Below are 17,634 nucleotides of genomic sequence, written 5' to 3'. Positions count from 1 at the left end.
TACAGATTTCTTAAAAAAAAAATGCTTCGTTTTCCTGTTCAAAATTAAATTGGAACAAAGCAGAAAATCTAGATTATACGCAAAGTTAATGGTCATGTAACATAGCATTAGCAAAGTAAGCAAGATTTTCATTGTAAATAGTCTTCATGGGTTTGCTGCCGAATCACATTGTGTGAATTCCACAATATTTCCTCGGAGCAACTGTCCAACATTATCAGGTGGTTCAACCTTGCTCGTGGCTAGGTATGACTGACGGTATCCGCACACAGATGTCCAGTTTTTAGAACACGTGCACGTAGAATGTGCACCCATAGAAATCACGCATGCGCAATGATTTGCCCTGTTCAAATTCCCTGTGCCGAAAATCGAAGAGTGGCTTTCCCGCATGTGTGCTGTACGCTGCGTTTGTCAACAGTGCGGCCAAATGTTTCTCACCAACGGCCGTACTAGGCCAGTGTTATGACGGGCCTTTTATAGAAGAATCTTGATTTTCACATTGTGATTTAATAGCAGCAAATGCAGGGTTCCAGGCTGTGCTCAGTTGAAATCCCGTATCCTTGTTGATGAGATTATCAACTGTATTGATATGTGTTGATTCCTTAATGACGCAGTCCCAGAAAGACGATGCCGGGACTAAAACTTCTGTCTTTTCATAAATCATACGATGTTCTGTATTCAGGCAGGGTTCCGCAATTGCCGACTTTTCCAGTTGACGAAGGCGTGTATGACGCTGATGTTCATCGCAGCATTCTTGTACTGTGCGGCATGTCTGGCCTATATACACTGCCCCACACTGACAAAGAATCTTGTACACACCACATTTGCTCAGTCCAAGGTCATCCTTAAGCGAACCCAAAAGGTTTCTCAATTTTGCGGATGGTTGAAAAACACACTTAATTCCGTATCTTTCGAGGACTCTTCCGATTCTTGACGACATGGCACCAAAATATGCGAAAAAAAGCCAAAGTGGTGGGTGTCTTCATGTCTTCATTCAACTCCATGGATTGGACTCGCCTAGGCCTGAATGCACTACGTATCTGTATCTCAGAATAACCGTTTTGTTGGAACACTGTCTTCACATGTTGAATTTAACTTGACAGGCTCTCAGGATGCTCTATGAACTAACATACGTAATGCACTACCGCATTGTGCAGGATGATGGCAGCTTGTGGCCTGCAGATATAGATCTGTATGCGTTGGCTTGCGGAAGACGCTGTGTCCCAAGGTTCCACCTGCTTTCCTTTGTACCAACACACCAAAAAACGGTAAAGTACCATCTTTTTCCACTTCCATTGTGAAGTTTATATTCGGATGGAGCGAATTCAGATGCTGAAGAAATGTAGGTAGAGTATCAAGTCCATGTGGCCACACCACAAATGTATCATCCACATACCGCAAAAAACGAGAGGGTTTGAGAGTGGCTGACTGTAGTGCTTTTTCTTCAAAGTCCTCCATAAAATAATTGGCCACCACAGTAGACAGAGGGCTTCCCATGGCGACACCGTCCATTTGTTCAAAATATTGGTTTTGAAATAAGAAGTATATTGAAGTGAGCACATGTTTGAATAATGCTACTATGTCCTCCTCAAACTTGTTCTAACGAGCTCCAAAGAGTCCTGCAAGGGCACCTTAATAAATAAAGACACAACATCAAAACTTACGTGGGAAGCCCTCTGTCTCCTGTGGTGGCCAATTATTTTATGGAGGACTTTGGAGAAAAAGCACTATAGTCAGCCACTGTCAAATCCTCTTGTTTTTTGCAGTATGTGGATGATACATTTGTGGTGTGGCCACATGGACTTGATACTCTACCTACATTTCTTCAGCATCTGAATTCGCCCCATCCGAATATAAACTTCACAATGGAAGTGGAAAAAGATGGTACTTTACCGTTTTTTGGTGTGTTGGTACAAAGGAAAGCAGGTGGAACCTTGGGACACAGCGTCTTCCGCAAGCCAACGCATACAGATCTATATCTGCAGGCCACAAGCTGCCATCATCCTGCACAATGCGGTAGTGCATTACGTATGTTAGTTCATAGAGCATCCTGAGAGCCTGTCAAGTTAAATTCAACATGTGAAGACAGTGTTCCAACAAAACGGTTATTCTGAGATACAGATACGTAGTGCATTCAGGCCTAGGCGAGTCCAATCCATGGAGTTGAATGAAGACATGAAGACACCCACCACTTTGGCTTTTTTTCGCATATTTTGGTGCCATGTCGTCAAGAATCGGAAGAGTCCTCGAAAGATACGGAATTAAGTGTGTTTTTCAACCATCCGCAAAATTGAGAAACCTTTTGGGTTCGCTTAAGGATGACCTTGGACTGAGCAAATGTGGTGTGTACAAGATTCCTTGTCAGTGTGGGGCAGCGTATATAGGCCAGACATGCCGCACAGTACAAGACTGCTGTGATGGACAACAGCGTCAAACACGCCGTTGTCAACCGGAAAAGTCGACAATTGCGGAACACTGCCTGAATACAGGACATCGTATGATTTATGAAAAGACGGAAGTTTTACCCCGGCATCATCTTTCTGGGACTGCGTCATTAAGAAAGCAATATATATCCGCACAGCCGATAATCTCATCAACAAGGATATGGGATTTCAACTGAGCACAGCCTAGAACCCTGCATTGGCTGCTATTAAATCAAGATGCGAAAATCAAGGTTATTCGATAACAGTCCCGTCATAACACTGGCCTAGTACGGCTGTTGGTGAGAAACATGAGGCCGCACTGTTGACAAATGCAGTGTACAAAGCACGTGCAGGAGAGCCACTCTGCGATTTTTGGCCGTGAGAGCTTGAATAGGGCAAATCACTGCGCATGCTCGATTTCTGTGGCTGCGCATTCTTCACGCACATGTTCTATGTGCAGATACTGTCAGTCTTACCTAGCCACGAGCAAAGTTGAACCACCTGATGATGTCGGACAGTTGCTCCGAGGAATTATTGTGGAATTTGCACAATGTGATCCGGCGGCAAATCCATGAAGACTATTTACAACACATCCACCAGGAAGCTTGAAGAGTCACAACAAGATTTTCATTGTCGGTGTGCTGGGTCACAGCCCCCTGTATTATAAAATTGCTGTGTTTGAAAGGGTGGGAAAGTCTGCTGAGTCAATGCATTAATGATAATCATGATCTGACAATAGTCACTCTAATAGCAACGTTCCTTCTGCTCACAATGTTGTATTATAACAGTTTTAATTTAATTTGACTCTCATTTATACAAATAAACACTGCGTTTGAAGAGGGCCCTGTCTACAATGGGCTCTCACTGTTCGCTGTTATTTCGTGTGAAATACATTAATCGTAGTAAGCATGAAGTCTTAGTGTAGTACAACCTGATGTCAGGTGTAAACATTGCTCCTCCAGATGCTCCATAACATGACAGTTTCCGCCCTCCATCCAGAATGTGTGTGACCGAGTGATATTGTCAGCAAGAAGCTGTAGATTTTGTGCCTATTGTTCTCAGTTTAGGAAGGCTGCCAACTTTAGTGTTTTAACCACTATTGTGTTACTTTACTGTAATTTTATTATGCTTATCAATAATAAATCTCACATTAGAACACTAATATCTTTTTAATGTGGCTTCACGAAAGACTTTTTCTTCTGCGATTTATTTACACCTTTGAATATGATTGACACAAAGAGATATACCCACATGTGTGTTTGTGCGTCTGTCAGATCTTGGACACTGCCTTTGTAATTGTCACAAAGGCAGTGGTTGAGTGCTGACATGTGCAAATGTGCGTTTCCTTCTTCATTCTGATCATGTTCAGTGTTGTAAATAAAGTACGTAACCAAAAGTCTTTCGTATAACCTGTTAAAAAGATAATCATGTTCTAATGTGTTCCTCTTAATTTTCAACTAGGTCGTCCTGAAATTCAAGAGATGTTCACAGTTTTCTCCACGATTTTCTCAGAGTATTTTCTGAAATATTCTGTCATGCCTCAGTGGCCCAATAAACAACATCCTTCCCATTGGTCTTTTTTTTTATATTTTGTCCGCTAAAGGAATGCTATCATCTTGGATCAGCATTCTTAAAAATTTTTTTTTTTCTGTATATCAGTTTTAATGTTTGCGGTACACCCTGGTCCATCGACTGTAGAAGTGATGTAACATTCGGCAGCAAAAACTTCGCCACAATTTCTCCATCACATAATTCCTCAGTGCTGGTGTGAGATGGTGCGTTATCAATCAAAAGGATTGCATGGGGAGACAAATGATTTTCCTTGAAAAACCGTCAAACAGAGAGAACAAACCATCCGTGAAACCATTCTTTGAACAGCTTACCATCCATCCATGCTTTTCTCTGGTTGCGATACTATACAGGCAGGGACTTCATGTTGCAGTTTTTAAAAGCTCTGGGCATAGCAGATTCGCCGATCAGCGTTAAAGGCAGCTTGTGATTACCAGCAGCATTGCTGCATGCTAATAAAGTCACACAATCTTTGCACATTTTGAAACCAGGAGCATGGTGGTCTGCTTTTGATGCTAGGCTTTTTGTTGGCAATGCCCTAAAATTCAGGCCAGTCTCGCCAGTGTTATAAATTTGTTGGAAAGAATACTTTCCCTCTCTTATCATTTTTTATAAACTCCCCAAGTCTTCCTTCACTGCATCACAGTCAGGAGAAAGCTTCTCTCCAGTAATTGTTAGCTGATGGATTCCATGACGTTTTTTTGAGTCGGTGCAACCAACCCTTACTCGCACTAAAAGGCTTATCACTATTATTAACTTGTTCAGGTAAACAGGCTTCTCCTGAACCAGTGCTCCACTCAAATGAGTTCCCCTTTCTCTTTCCTGTGTAAGCCAAAGGAAAAGAGCTTCATCCGCTTTATCGTACTGTGACTGTTTCAAAGTCTGTCGAATTTCGAGTGTTTTTTCCAAAGACATTGCACAGGACTGTTCAAGCTTCACTTGGTTCTTCTTCCAATCACAAATGGTTGCTTTGCCAACACCCAGTTCCGTTGCTAGTTGAGATACATTCTCACCAATGTCTATCCGCTTCAAAGCATTAAGTTTTTCTTTGAGAGTTAACGTTGTATGTTTCTGTTTACTCGTGACGAAAATACATACGCCACTATAGCTGATCGAATACAATACAACTTTTACGCCTGCCAGCGATTGATTACTAACGTAACCAAGCACTTTGCGAGCCAACTGACAGTGCACTGACTTCAAACACCACAAAGGTCTCAACAATGCACAAGAACAAGGGCAGCGAGTGAGAGTGAGTCATTGTTCCCACACTTGTTCCCATTTGTTACCATGATGTACCTACTTATCTGATTGGCATACTTCATTCTAGAAACTCGTCACCGTAATTCCGGCTAATTCGAACAAATCGTAATCCGAACAGGGTCCGGTCCTAATTAGTTCAGATTAACGGCACTCTACTGTACTTTGGTGTTCCTTTTCTTTCCACTTGCTCTTACGTATACCTTACAGTTTAATAATTGAGTTTGAAAACTTTATGACCATGATGTAATCCTGCTTGACTCTTCCCTTATCTCCATGCTTTTTCTAAGCATACTACTGCCATATTTCAACAGTGTGTTCTCTATTACTATTTGACATTTACCACAGGATTCAGTTATTCTTCTTTCTTTCTCGTTCCTACTTCCAAGCCCATATTCTTTTGTAACCCTTTCTTCTAGTCCTTCTCCTACTACTGCTTATCGTTATTAGATCATCATCTCCCGTTACCCACTGAATTACCTATTCAGTATCCTCATATTCTCTCCCTAACTCTTCAACTTGTTCTTGTGACATCAGCATGTATGCCAGTACTATTATTGTTCGTAGCGGTTTACTTCTGATTCTGTTGAGAATAATCGTATCACTGAACTGTTCACAGAAACTCGCTCTCTTGGTGTCTTCCTGTCCATAACAAATCCTGCTCGTGTTATACCATTTCCTGTTGCTGTTTATATTCTTCTGACCAGAAATCCTTGAATCATTTCTCTTTCATTTCACTGACCAACAACAATATCTAGACAGTATTTACATTCCTCTCTGGATTTACTAGCATCCCTATTACATAAAACTTTTAGCATTCCACACTATATCTACAACAGGAAACCACTGTGAGGTGCGTGGCAGAGGGTCCATCCTCTTGTACCAGTTACTAGGGTTTCTTCCTTTCATTCACATGTGGAGTGCAGGAAGAATGGTTGTTTGAATGCTCTTGTGCATGCAGTAATTATTCTAATCTTAGCCTCACAATCCCTATGTGAGTGATATGTGGGTGATTGTAGTGCTTGCCTAGAGTCATCATTTCATAAAGCCGGTTCTTGAATCTTTGTTAATAGACTTTCTCAGATAATTTACTTCTATCTTCAAGAATCTTCCAGTTCAGTTTCTTCAGTATCGTTGTGGCACTGCCACAGATCAAACAAACCTGTGGACACTCATGCTATCCTATTCTGTATACATTCAATATCCCCTGTTAGTTCTATATGATACGGGCCCCACACAGTTCAGCAGTATTCTAGAGTTGGTCGCATGAGTGATTTGTAAGCAGTCTCCTTTGAAGACTGATTGCACTTCCCAGTATTCTACCAATAAATCGAAGTCTGCAACCTGCTTTACCCATGACTGAGTGTATGTGATCATTCCATTTCATATCCCTATAAAGTGTTATTCCCAGGTATTCCAACAGTGACTCATTTATATTATAGTCGTAGACTACTGTGTTTTTTTGTTTTTTGTTTTGTGAAGTAACAAGTCTTATACAGTGTTATACTCTTTTGTTAATTATTCAGTCTTTATCTCTTATTTACCTCCCCTTTGGCAGTACCCTTCTGGAGATCAGAATGGAGGACTAATCCGGAATCTTTTGCCAGTGGAGAGGTTATCATGATACCTTTTCAGTTAAAGGTCACAATTCCTGTGGATACACATTATGCATCTTAAATGTAGTGGTTTCCATTCCCTTCTTCATACCCTTTGCATTGACTGTTGCTGATTTTTCTGCCTTGTAAGAACGTTTCCCACCCCCAGGGGCAAGATGTTCTGAAATTCTGTCCGCTCCCCTGCCCCCCTTTGATTAGGCTGTTGACAGGAGGAGGGTGACTCCTTATATGGAAGCCTTTGGCTGCTGTTGCTGATGATTTTTATTCATTGTTAAGCTAAGGCTGGGTTTAGACCCAGGACGCTGTGGTTGTTACTCAAAGATTCTACACGTAGACCTCGGCTGATTACATCACATCATTCCTGCAAGCAGTAGTCCATTAACTAGTGTTGATTCAGTCAGATAATGGATACTGCATGTAAGTCATTAGCTGTAGTATGCACCAGATCATTCCTTATGTAACTTTATCTGGCACACTGTGTTAGAGAAAAGGCATTTAAAAGGTGGAAAAGTGATTTCTATTATTTATACAATCCCAGGAGATGACGTTATGAAGCATTCTTTTATGGATTTTTCAGCTGGAAAAAATTGTTCTGCTTTTACTTATATCACCATTGAAAGTAGCTTAAGTGCAGCTCTGTAACGAGCTCTTACAGTATTTTTTTCTTTAAAGCTATGTTCAGTGAGTAGTTATTATTGCCCTTAAAGCCCTTTCATTACCTCCAGGTGTTTTAAAATTACTCTTTCATATTGATGATTGGCTTTGTTTTACTTTTTTTATCCTTCTTTGTTTTTCTTCAGGATAATTTAATGGTGATAGGAATTGATTCCTACCATGACACACTCAGGAAAGGAAGCAGTGTTGCTGCATTTGTATCATCTTTGAACAAGTCTGTTACTAGATGGTACAGCCAAGTTTGTATTCAAGGTCCTGCCCAAGAATGGGTAGATAGTTTGCGAGCTTGCTTCATATCATCTTTGAAGAAATATCATGAGGTAATAAAGGACTAATATCAGTTTCATTCATGGTGCAATATCTAATATAATACTAATTTTGAAATTTTAAGAACAGAGTTGGCTTCAGTGAGATACAGGTAGTGATATCGCTTACTGTAGTTGTTACATTGTAGTCTGTAAATTTTGTTTTATAGAAATATTTTAAAAATCTCAATAATCATACATTGTTACAGACTAAACACACAGAAATGAGCATGCTGTAAAACGACATCAGAGCTTATTCCCTAGATACTAATACTTGCTAGTTGCCCAATCCTTGCACAGAGCTGTCATTTTATTAAGTGAATCACATGTTTTTAAAAGGGACAATCTTAGATTGATAAATTATTAATGAGGAAAAGAAAACTTGCCGCAACCATGTTTAATAATTTAATAGTGAATTTCCTTCTGTGAAGTGAAACAGTTCATTTTCTAGAATGCGTAAGGATAATATTACCTAATTTGGAAAATATTCGTAGCTGCTATGCTGATTTTTATGAACTGGAGTTCTTCCCTTGAATAATAGCAATAAATGAGGAAGCAAATTGAAATTGCATGAAAGTAAGAACGTACAATTAGTGATGGACAGTATTTAGAGTGCAATAAATTTAAAATGAGGTGTGACTGGAAAGTTTTAAGAATGGATCCGCTACAGCTTACTGGTTTGGTGGGCAGGTACACAGAGGGTGAGTAGTGAGTCTTTGCCTTGTCCTTGAACGCCCTCTGACAGGAAACTGTGTTTCCTTTATTCAGTTTGTTGTGGCAACTGGTTGAGTGCAGGTCTGTTAGGGCTTGTTGCCATATTCTGTCTGCGTGAAAATGGATGTAAAAACAGAGCAACGAGTTCGTGTGAAATTTTGTTTTAAAATCGGGAAATCAGCTTCTGAGACTTATGAACTGTTAAAAACAGCTTTTGGAGATAATTGAATGAGCCAGTCAAATGTTTTGGTCTGGTTCTACAGATTTAAAAATGGCCACGAATCATTTGAAGATGACCCAAGGTCTAGCCGTCCTTCCACTTCAGAAACGAATGAAAATGTTGCGAAAGTTGACGATTTGGTGCACTCTGATCATAGACTTACAATTGGGGAGATGGCTGGTTTCTATGCAGTTCAGTCAATTTTAACTGAAGATCTGAACATGCATAGTTTTCATTGAAAATTTGTACAATCCAATTTGTGAAGCCAAAAAATAGCATGTTGTGTTGGGAGGCCATTTTGGAATCCAAATCGAGACTAATTATCTTATTGTAGAAGAGGCAGGTGACAAGCAGTGAAACTGATTGGGAAGTGTTAGTATCTGACAATAGCATATTTCAGTCTGTTAGGAAGTATGTCTGGCAGTGATGTGTTGCATATGTAGCTGAATGCATTAACTATATGTGAAGAACAGGGTTTTAGTAATGCTTTCTCCCTTCAGCTGCCCATGTCAACCTTCTGAACCACTTACGGGATATGATTGTTAAATATATTGGCTACCTGACTATCAATTGCCATTTTAGTGTTTTTTTTTTAATACCAAAGGTCTCATTTTTCTGAACTAATTTTCTGATTTCTCTTTTAACAGTTGCAAATATGGATTTAAATTTATCATCTGAATTATTAATTTCAGACTGTATAGAGAAGTTTACTTTTAATTTTTAATTGATTTACATAAGACAGCACAGTATTTTTTTGTAATAGGAAATCAGTTTTATTCTGATTTTCCTAACAATTTCATGTAATGCCCTGTCCCTTGTACATGGTGTTGTGATTTCTTTTAGTGTATTCATGCTGTACTGCATTTTTCTTTCCCTTGGAAAAGCAGCTGTTAAAGATTAATAAAACCAACTACAAGTAAATTTAACTTGGAATTAACACCCATAATGTTTTACACACCAAGTAAATTTTTTTGCACACCAAGTAAATTTTTTTACACACCAAGTAAATTTCCTGTGTGACAGCCTAGAAATCTGATGTGTGTTCATTAATCACACTTTTTTCCTGTGATAGCACTTAATTGTGATAAGTAAGTTTATAAATATGACTGTTAGTACATCATGATCGAAGGGGTCATTCACTACCGGATAAACAGCTGTATCTCTAAGTGTTCACCTATGATTTGTGCTCTGTTATTTTACTGCTTTTCTGTGCAACTCTGGATGGAAAAGCAACAACAGAAATAATATTTCCAATAATTTATTTTGCCTGAATCTTAAGAAACAGAATCTAAGAATTATAAAGCCAAGGTCAAACAATGATATGGACATTGGAATGCTGGGTGTGTTTGACAAATTGACAGTGAACAAAGATACCACTAAGGCACAAGCCTAGTACAGAAAGTTTGGTCTCTCACTTCTCCGTGGAAGGAGTGTGGGACATCCGAAGGTATGGAGGGAAGCTACTGTAGTTTCCTGGTATCAGCCTATTGTAATGCCTGATGATAGCTTGCCCTGGCCTCAAAATATTGTTTATATTTTTCTTCGAAAAACTGAGGATTCAGTCAAGAACTTTAAGTTATGGATTAGTTTTCATGAAATTATCCATATCTTTAATAATAATAATAAAAATAATAATAATAAACCCCGTGGAGGCCCGAGAAAAGAATAGGCCTCCGGTATGTTCTGCCAGTCGTAAAAGGCGACGAAAAGAACAAACCACTAATAGGGCTAACCCCCCTTTTAGTGTGATTAGTTGGTTCAGGACAGAACTAAAGAAGCCTCGGACAAGTGCCGTCGTGGTCGGGGACAACGTTTGAACCCTACGCCCACCCATAATGGTAATGACATTGCTAGCCAACTGGAAAATGATTTAAATTCAAATAGAGGTGTTTTGCAGGATATGCTTCCTGCAACCACCCTAGAGGGAAAACTAAGACAGAGGATGAGATGGTCAGATGAAATTAATCGACACATCCTGTTCTGTTATTACCAAGCAACAAACCTAGGAATTAACACAACTGGATACAGATCACAAGTATACACAACATTTATTATCAGATACCCAGAATTAAAATTTTTAACAGAACGACGACTAGCTGATCAGATCCGTGTAATAATAAAAAATAACAGGATACCCCAGTCAGAATTAGAAAACATCAAACAAATCAAACAACAAGTACAACAAATACTGGAACAAAATAATGTGCAATCAGAAGAAGAAGAAAATACAGCAATGGACTCAAACATCCCATAGTAAACAAACAAAGAACAACACGCATCAATTAAACAATCAGAGAAAAACGAAATCTTAAGACAGCCACCAGAACAAGCACAAGTAGAACTCGAAGTACACACTTGAAGTAACACACATGTTAGATATAGAAGAAAAATTTCAGCTAACATACATAGAATACAAAGGCACAAATACAGACATTAGATCATTCTTGCATAGACCGCCAAATAACCCCCAAGTCGAAACAACAATAAAAACTATCAACACAATCATACACAACAAAATAAATGAAAACACAACTATGGAAGAGTTACAACTACTGGTTTATATAGGAGCACTCACTCTACTAAATATACACACTAGGCAGAGATCAGAACCAACCAACACACGGAAGAAACCCACAAAACCAGCATGGCAACACAGGCTACAGATCAGAATAGAACAACTGAGAAAAGACATCGGGCAGCTAACACAATTTATAGGAAATGAAATATCAGACAAAAAACGAAAAAGGTTAGGTAATATCTCACAACAAGAAGCGATAGAGCAGTTAGATGAAAAGAAGCAGAAATTGCAAGCATTGGCCAAATGACTTAGAAAATACAAAAAAAATGAAAATAGAAGGAAACAAAACCAAACATTCAACACAAACCAAAAGATATTTTACCAGACAATAGACAACCCACCAAACATAACAGACATGGAACACTTCTGGAGCAACATATGGTCAAACCCGGTACAACATAACAGGCATGCACGGTGGATACAAGCAGAAACAGACACATACAAGATGATACCACAAATGCCTGAAGTGATAATTTTGCAACATTAAGTCACTCAAGCAATTAATTCTACTCACAATTGGAAATCCCCTGGAAAAGATAAAATAGCAAATTTCTGGCTAAAGAAGTTCACCTCAACACATTCACATCTAACTAAATTATTTAACAGTTACATTGCAGACCCGTACACATTCCATGATACACTTACACATGGAATAACTTATCTGAAACCTAAATATCAAGCAGACACAGCAAACCCAGCTAAATATCGCCCCATAACATGCCTACCAGCAATATACAAAATGCTAACTTCAGTCATTACACAGAAATTAATGACACATACAACACAGAACAAAATTATAAATGAAGAACAAGAAGGCTGTTGCAAAGGAGCACGAGGATGTAAAGAGCAACTGATAATAGATGCAGAAGTGACATATCAAGCTAAAACGAAACAAAGGTCACTACACTACGCGTACATTGATTACCAAAAAGCTTTTGATAGTGTACCCCATTCATGGTTACTACAAATATTGGAAATATACAAAGTAAATCCTAAATTGATCCAGTTCCTAAACATAGTAATGAAAAATTGGAAAACCACACTTAATATCCAAACAAATTCAAATAATATCACATCACAGCCAATACAGATTAAGCATGGAATACACCAAGGAGACTCGTTAAGTCCTTTCTGGTTCTGCCTTGCTCTGAACCCACTATCCAACATGCTAAATAAAACAAATTATGGATACAATATTACTGGAACATACCAACACAAAATCACACATTTGCTATACATGGATGATCTAAAACTATTGGCAGCAACAAATCAACAACTCAACCAATTACTAAAGATAACAGAAGTATTCAGCATTGATATAAATATGGCTTTTGGAACAGACAAACGTAAGAAAAATAGCATAGTGAAGGGAAAACACACTAAACAAGAAGATTACATATTGGATAACCACAGCAACTGCATAGAAGCGATGGAAAAAACAGATGCCTATAAATATCTAGGGTACAGACAAAAAATAGGAATAGATAATACAAATATTAAAGAAGAACTAAAAGAAAAATATAGACAAAGACTAACAAAAATACTGAAAACAGAATTGACAGCAAGAAACAAGACAAAAGCTATAAATACTTATGCTATACCAATATTGACCTACTCATTTATAGTAGTGAAATGGTGTAACACAGACCTAGAAGCACTCAATACACTTACACAATCACAATGCCACAAATATAGAATACATCACATACATTCAGCAACTGAAAGATTCACAGTAAGCAGAAAGGAAGGAGGAAGGGGATTTATCGACATAAAAAACCTACGCTATGGACAGGTAGACAATTTAAGAAAATTCTTTCTAGAACGAGCAGAAACTAGCAAAATACACAAAGCAATCACTCATATAAATACATCGGCTACACCACTACAATTTCATAACCACTTCTACAACCCTTTAGATCACATAACATCAACAGATACGAAGAAAGTAAATTGGAAAAAGAAAACACTACATGGCAAGCACCCGTATCATCTAACACAGGGGACTGATGACCATAGCTGTTAAGTCCCATAGTGCTGAGAGCCATTTGAACCATCTAACACAGCCACACATCGATCAAGACGCATCCAACACATGGCTAAGAAAAGGCAATATATACAGTGAGACGGAAGGATTCATGATTGCAATACAGGATCAAACAATAAACACCAGATATTACAGCAAGCATATTATTAAAGATCCCAATACCACAACAGATAAATGCAGACTTTGCAAACAACAAATAGAAACAGTAGATCACATCACAAGCGGATGTACAATACTAGCAAATACAGAATACCCCAGAAGACATGACAATGTAGCAAAAATAAAACATCAACAACTTGCCATACAACATAAACTAATAAAACAACACGTTCCCACATACAAATATGCACCACAAAATGTACTGGAGAATGATGAATACAAATTATACTGGAACAGAACCATTATAACAGATAAAACACCACCACATAACAAATCTGACATCATACTCACCAATAAAAAGAAGAAATTAACACAACTAATTGAAATATCCATACCCAATACAACAAATATACAAAAGAAAACGGGGAAAAAAATTGAAAAATACATCCAACTGGCTGAGGAAGTCAAGGACATGTGGCATCAGGATAAAGTTAACATTATACCAATTATACTATCAACTACAGGAGTCATACCACACAATATCCACCAGTACATCAATGCAATACAGCTACATCACCCGAAAGTTCCTAAATGCAATATAACATATACCGTACAGTTAAAAGGAAGTCACGCTTGATCAAGGTCCGCCTCACTTTCCATTTTTGACCAGACATAACGTCTGAGAAAAGAAAGAAATAATAATAATAATAATAATAATAATAATAATATTTTAAGTATGGGGTAGACTATTCATTTGAGTGCACTGAATGCTATAAGAAAATCATGGTAAATTTAAATCATGAAAACAAGTTAAGCAAGTTGACTCATATTTTAATTAGAATCTGAATTTGGGTAAAAACACTGTTAAGAACTTTTTAAATCACTAACTTCAGCCATATTTACATTTTGTGTCATTGCAATTTTTGGAAAAAAACAAATCAGTTAACATACGCTCATTACTTACATTTTTTTAGTATTCTCATGTGGACTTTTATGCAGAGATCCACAAAAAAATGTGCTATCAGAATGTTTTGCTTATCCATGACTGTTCTGTAGACATCTGCGAATAATTGACAGTTGGCAAAGCTGAACTTATTAAAGCTTCTGGCGTATTCCTTCCATGCCGTAGATATTTACCACTTAAACAGTGCAGAAATGCTACACTCTTGCGTCTATGTTGTCACACTCTTACATCTGTGTCATGACTCTTTTGCTTCACTTCTGTGTCACACTCTTACTTCTGTTCATAAACTAAAAATTAATTTCTGGTGTGTGAACTCAGCTGTAAAAGGACAGCATATAGATATACTAAAATACAAATTTAGTTATTAACTGTAACTCAACGCATTCTATCATAGACATACCTTGAACTCCTTGATGTTCTGGTTTGCAGTCAGTCATTGTTTACTATTAAACACACTATTTCATTTGGATGCGTACTTGGTGTCCTCAAGTGAGCTGTGGGCGACTGAATTGGCTACCCGCATTGGATAATTTTTCTGTGCTCTGTGTATTTTGTGCATGTGTCAAGGTGGTAATAGCTAGCTCAACCATGCTTCCAGTTGTCAGCATCTGCAGTAATGAAAGTGGCAACCTCAGCTGCTGGTGGGTTGCCACTATGTCCATTGGTGCAGTTGTATCATCTACTGCTACTGCAACACTGTTTAGTGATTCCATTATTAGTGTATCGTTTGTGATAACTGTGAGTTAATGTCCTATCAGATTTCATTTAAGTAAAACATAGCGTAAGTGTAGTTAATTTGTGCAACTACAATATTTATATTGTTTCAGGTGAATCACAGGTTTCCTGATAGGATAATAATCTATCGGGATGGCATAGGTGATGGGCAGTTATCTGTGTGTCGAGATTATGAAGTGCCACAATTCATAAGTTGTTTTCCAAATATCAATCCATCTTACAGCCCAAAATTGACGTTTGTTGTCTGTCAGAAGAGGATAAATACTAGAATTTTTGCACAGGTACTAGCAATATTTTAAATATCAGTAATGAAGTATTGCAGCACTGTAATCCAAAGTCACATAGCTTATTACAAGTGTTTTTTATTACTTAAAGAATAATTTTAGTCCTGAAATATTTTCGTATGTGGACTCACTGTGCATCTGCACTGTTACATCAAACAGCAAGATGCCCATGCAGTGGAGCATGTCTTTGTGTTTTGAGTATTTTTATCAGAGAATGAACCCAAAGGGGTCAATATTTGATACAAAATAGCACTATGGTTGTCAATAAGTACACATTTCAAGTTCTTACAGAAAACTGTCTGTAACTTTTTCTTTACTTGTAGTTTGGTTGAGCATAGACTATATCAGTTGTCCAATACTTTAGATTCTAAGATCAGATTAGTTGCAGGATGTTCTTTTACCCAACTCTTAATTCAAATTTAGATTTTTGCACTGTTTCTGTATAAAATGTCTGACTATCTGCCTCGTGAATTTGAGATTCCACAGTTGTGCAAAATTAATGCATGTTTTTCGTGCAGGTAGTAATTCAAGAAAGGGTTTTCTCCACCTCTGGCCACAACATACAGTTAGGACTCAAGAAAATATTGAGATTGGCAGTTTGAGAAGTTCTTGGCAGTCAACTAATTACTGTCAACTGCTTCCTAGGTGTATTGGTCAGGGTCACTGGCTACTAATGCAGCAGCCCTGGTTTATGACATGGGACCTGTTGTGTACTGTAGTATGATGCAGCAGCTGTCACCATAGGGAAACTGGACTGGAGCAGAAATGATTAGTGAGCACATAAATACAATAAACAGGACTTTTACTTAACTTGTCTTTCTCCAAACATTGGGAAGAAACAAACAGCAATAAAATCAAAGTATTACAAAAAGCAAACTAAACTGCATCATGCAGATGAGGCTCCAATTATTAATGTAGGAGTGAACTGTCAAAAGCTGAAAGAGGGCTGTCGACGACTGGGACTGAGATTGGCTGTGCAACTGCCGCCGAAGATCCTGTAGCAGCAGCACAAGGCGTGGCTCAGCGGGCGCACATCATTGAATCTGCTGGGTCCTTGTGTGACTGCTATAGGTGTCTTTTGGATATGTGCATTTTCATTGTCACCTGTGAGATGGCAGTGAGGCTGATATTGATCTATGATACCACAGTACCCCCTCAAGTGTTTGAAGCCAAATAGGCAACTGGCTATAAATAGCCATTGAAATGTTTCAAATTGAAAAGTCTTTGCCGTGCTGGGATCCATACAACATTGGCTGATAAAACTTCGCACAACTAGATGTACATTTACATTTGTACTTCACACACACACACACACACACACACACACACGCACACACACACACACACACACACGAAATATCGACTGGGCCAACTGTATTTTCTATTGATGTGTAAACCAAACAATAACTTTTTCTTTTCAGTATCTGTTAAATCTTTTGATGAACAGCCAAAATGCAGTGTACAATCTCCATCTTATGAAGAAACTAAAATAAAATTGCAGATATAAAAATAAAATAATTCACTACTCAGCTGCTGATGATCTGGTGTTGGACTGTTCCTGAAATACACCTATGTCAAATATGTCACTCTACTGTTATGTTACACATTCACCTAGGAAGATGAACAAACAAAACATGATAAAATGACACAAGAACATACATTAACATAAACCATAAGGCCCACTCACGTTTGTTAAGTGTACACAACATAAATGAATCATAAGCCTTTAACTTATGATGTTAGACAGGGAATACAGAAAAGCATATACATTAGAACACAGCATTTGTGTGTCGAAGCCAGTTGAGTGGTTGTCATTCCTTGTCAATTGTCATCCATGTGGTTCAGTCTCACTTGTTCCCACAAAGGCAATCAATCAGTGATTGAGATTCAAGTTAATGGCCCCTTCAAGTGGCTAAAGAAACATGGCAGTTAGCTACATGATAATGCAGCTTGAGACGTAGAAGGAGAGCATCAAGCCTGCACACACTACAGTTCTGCGAGCTGTGTGCATCTGCAAGAGTTCCACATTAATATGCTTGCCATGCAGTCAGCTGTGTCATCTTTGGCAACTTCTGCCCAGTTATACAAAGTTTATTCACCTTCTCGCTTACACACTGTGGTAAAGTAAACACCATGTGCTGTAATATTCAT

General features: G+C 38.2%; 1 protein-coding gene across 1 annotated transcript in view; it reads left to right on the top strand.

Moving 5' to 3' along the window:
- LOC124595138 (piwi-like protein Ago3) overlaps positions 1–17,634 on the top strand; it is a 198,525-nt gene that overhangs the window by 144,600 nt on the left and 36,291 nt on the right. The window contains exons 14-15 of the mRNA XM_047133737.1: positions 7,666–7,860; positions 15,292–15,480. Of these exons, the coding sequence (XP_046989693.1) occupies positions 7,666–7,860; positions 15,292–15,480 (384 nt within the window). The remainder of the gene's footprint in view (positions 1–7,665; positions 7,861–15,291; positions 15,481–17,634) is intronic.

The sequence above is a fragment of the Schistocerca americana genome, chromosome 2, assembly GCF_021461395.2.
Source record: "Schistocerca americana isolate TAMUIC-IGC-003095 chromosome 2, iqSchAmer2.1, whole genome shotgun sequence".
NCBI lineage: Eukaryota > Metazoa > Arthropoda > Insecta > Orthoptera > Acrididae > Schistocerca > Schistocerca americana.
This window is presented reverse-complemented; position numbering and strand designations above follow the sequence as displayed.